The following is a 2457-nucleotide window of genomic DNA, read 5'->3' as shown; positions in this document are numbered from 1 at the left end:
AGACATGTGAATATAGGAACCAATAAACTTCATTTTAGCTGCATCTTCAGCTGATAAGTATGCAAACATAGTTTGAAAGCATTCCTTTGGAGAATATAAAACACAGTCATTTCTACTTGACATTTAATCCTCACCATAGCACAAGGACATAGGCACAGCATCTTTACTACACACAAGAGAAAATTCAATTTCAAAAAGGTTAGGTTACTTAAGCTAGTTACCTTTATTCTGTAGACTCTTGAAAAGAAATTAAGTCACCTAGTGTCACATTTGTTTCATTAGTCTTCTCCTCCAGTTCAGATGGTAAAGCATCTGCCTACAATGTGGGAGACCCAGGTTTGATCCCTGGGTCAGGAAGATCCCCTGGAGAAGGAAATGGCACCCCACTCCAGTACTCTTGCCTGGAAAATCCCATGGACGGAGGATCCTGGTAGGCTACCGTTCATGGGGTTGCAAAGAGTTGGACACGACTAAGCGACTTCACTTTGACTTTTTTCCAGTTAGTTACTATACTCAACCTCCTATGACTGGATGCTTAATGGTGCGAGCTACATAATTCTGTTTTATCATTTCTCAAATTTTTTCTACCTTTCTTGCTACCTCCCTGCTATAGGTGAAACAAATTGAAGATAATGGAACCAAATAACAAAAGCCATCCTGAAGAGTTTATTCTACTAGGCTTTACTGACCGTCCTTGGCTAGAGCTTCCTCTATTCATTATTCTGCTTATAACATACCCCATGGCCATGATGGGAAACATAGCCATCATTCTGGTGTCCAAGTTAGACCCCCGTCTGCACAGTCCCATGTATTTCTTCCTCACCAACCTCTCCTTTTTGGACATGTGCTACACCACAAGCATTGTCCCTCAGATGCTCTTTAACCTGGGAACGTCTAAGAAGACAATCAGCTATGTGAGGTGTGCATTTCAGCTTTATTTCTTCCACATAATGGGGGGCACAGAATGTCTGCTTTTGGCTGTTATGTCCTTTGATCGCTACGTGGCCATCTGCAAGCCTCTACACTACACCCTCATCATGAATCAGCGCGTCTGTATCTTATTAGTGGCCACCGTGTGGCTGAGTGGAATGACCTATGCTGTCTCAGAGGCCACTGTCACCTTACAGTTACCACTGTGTGGTCGCAATACCCTGGATCACTTGCTGTGTGAGATTCCTGTTCTGATAAAGACTGCCTGTGGTGAAAAGGGTGCTAATGAGCTCACACTCTCAGTGGTATGCATTTTTTTCTTAGCTGTGCCACTATGCTTAATTCTAATATCCTATGCTTGTATTGGACATGCTGTATTTAAGATTAAATCTTCGGAGGGAAGGAAAAAAGCCTTTGGGACATGTTCTTCCCATCTCATTGTAGTTTTCTTATTTTATGGCCCAGGTATCAGCATGTACCTTCAGCCCCCCTCCTCCATCTCAAGAGACCAGCCCAAGTTCATGGCTCTCTTCTATGGAGTGGTGACTCCTGCACTCAACCCTTTCATCTACACTCTGAGGAATAAAGATGTAAAGGGGGCACTGGGCAATCTGATGAGGAGCATTTTCACTTCCAAGTGATAGTTGGTAGACATTAGATGAAAGTATTTACCAATTTAGTAAGTATATAGAGGTTTCTTTAATAACTCAATCCTTTCTCATACTTTCCCATATCATGTTATTAATAGATGTTCTTCTTGCAAAACATGCCATGTTTCTCATATTCTTAGGCAAGGGTGATACTTGGCTAATACACACCAGTAAGGGCATTCCGTGGAAATATATTTAAAAAATTATTCTGTTTGATATATACTGAAATAATGGCTGTTAAACAATTTTTTTGAAGTACTGTAAACTATAATATAAACTAATCAGTTCAGTTCAGTCGCTCAGTCGTGTCCAACTCTTTGTGACCCATGAATTGCAGCACAGCAGGCCTCCCTGTCCATCACTAAATCCCGGAGTTCACTCAAACTCATGTCCATCGAGTCACTGATGCCATCCAGCCATCTCATCCTCTATCGTCCCCTTCTCCTCCTGCCCCCAATCCCTCCCAGCATCAGAGTCTTTTCCAATGAGTCAACTCTTTGCATGAGGTGCCCAAAGTACTGGAGTTTCAGCTTTAGCATCATTCCTTCCAATGAACACCCAGGACTGATCCCTCCTTTAGAATGGACTGGTTGGATCTCCTTGCAGTCCAAGGGACTCTCAAGAGTCTTCTCCAACACCACAGTTCAAAAGCATCAATTCTTTGGGGCTCAGCTTTCTTCACAGTCCAACTCTCACATCCATGCATGACCACTGGAAAAACCATAGCCTTGACTAGACAGACCTTTGTTGGCAACGTAATGTCTCTGCTTTTGAATATGCTGTCTAGGTTGGTCATAATTTTCCTTCCAAGGAGTAAGAGTCTTTAAATTTCATGGCTGCAATCACCATCTGCAGTGATTTTGGAGTCCCAAAAAAT

General features: G+C 42.4%; 1 protein-coding gene across 1 annotated transcript; it reads left to right on the top strand.

Annotated features, from left to right (window-relative positions):
- Positions 1-632: 632 nt before the first annotated feature.
- On the top strand, positions 633-1571 carry LOC105000606 (olfactory receptor 2B11-like). The gene has a single exon (XM_010856555.1). The coding sequence runs from the start codon at positions 633-635 to the stop codon at positions 1569-1571; it is 939 nt and encodes a 312-aa protein (XP_010854857.1).
- Positions 1572-2457: the final 886 nt, after the last annotated feature.

Source organism: Bison bison, unplaced genomic scaffold, assembly GCF_000754665.1.
Source record: "Bison bison bison isolate TAMUID 2011002044 unplaced genomic scaffold, Bison_UMD1.0 scf7180017854332, whole genome shotgun sequence".
In the NCBI taxonomy this organism is placed as follows: Eukaryota; Metazoa; Chordata; class Mammalia; order Artiodactyla; family Bovidae; genus Bison; species Bison bison.
This window is presented reverse-complemented; position numbering and strand designations above follow the sequence as displayed.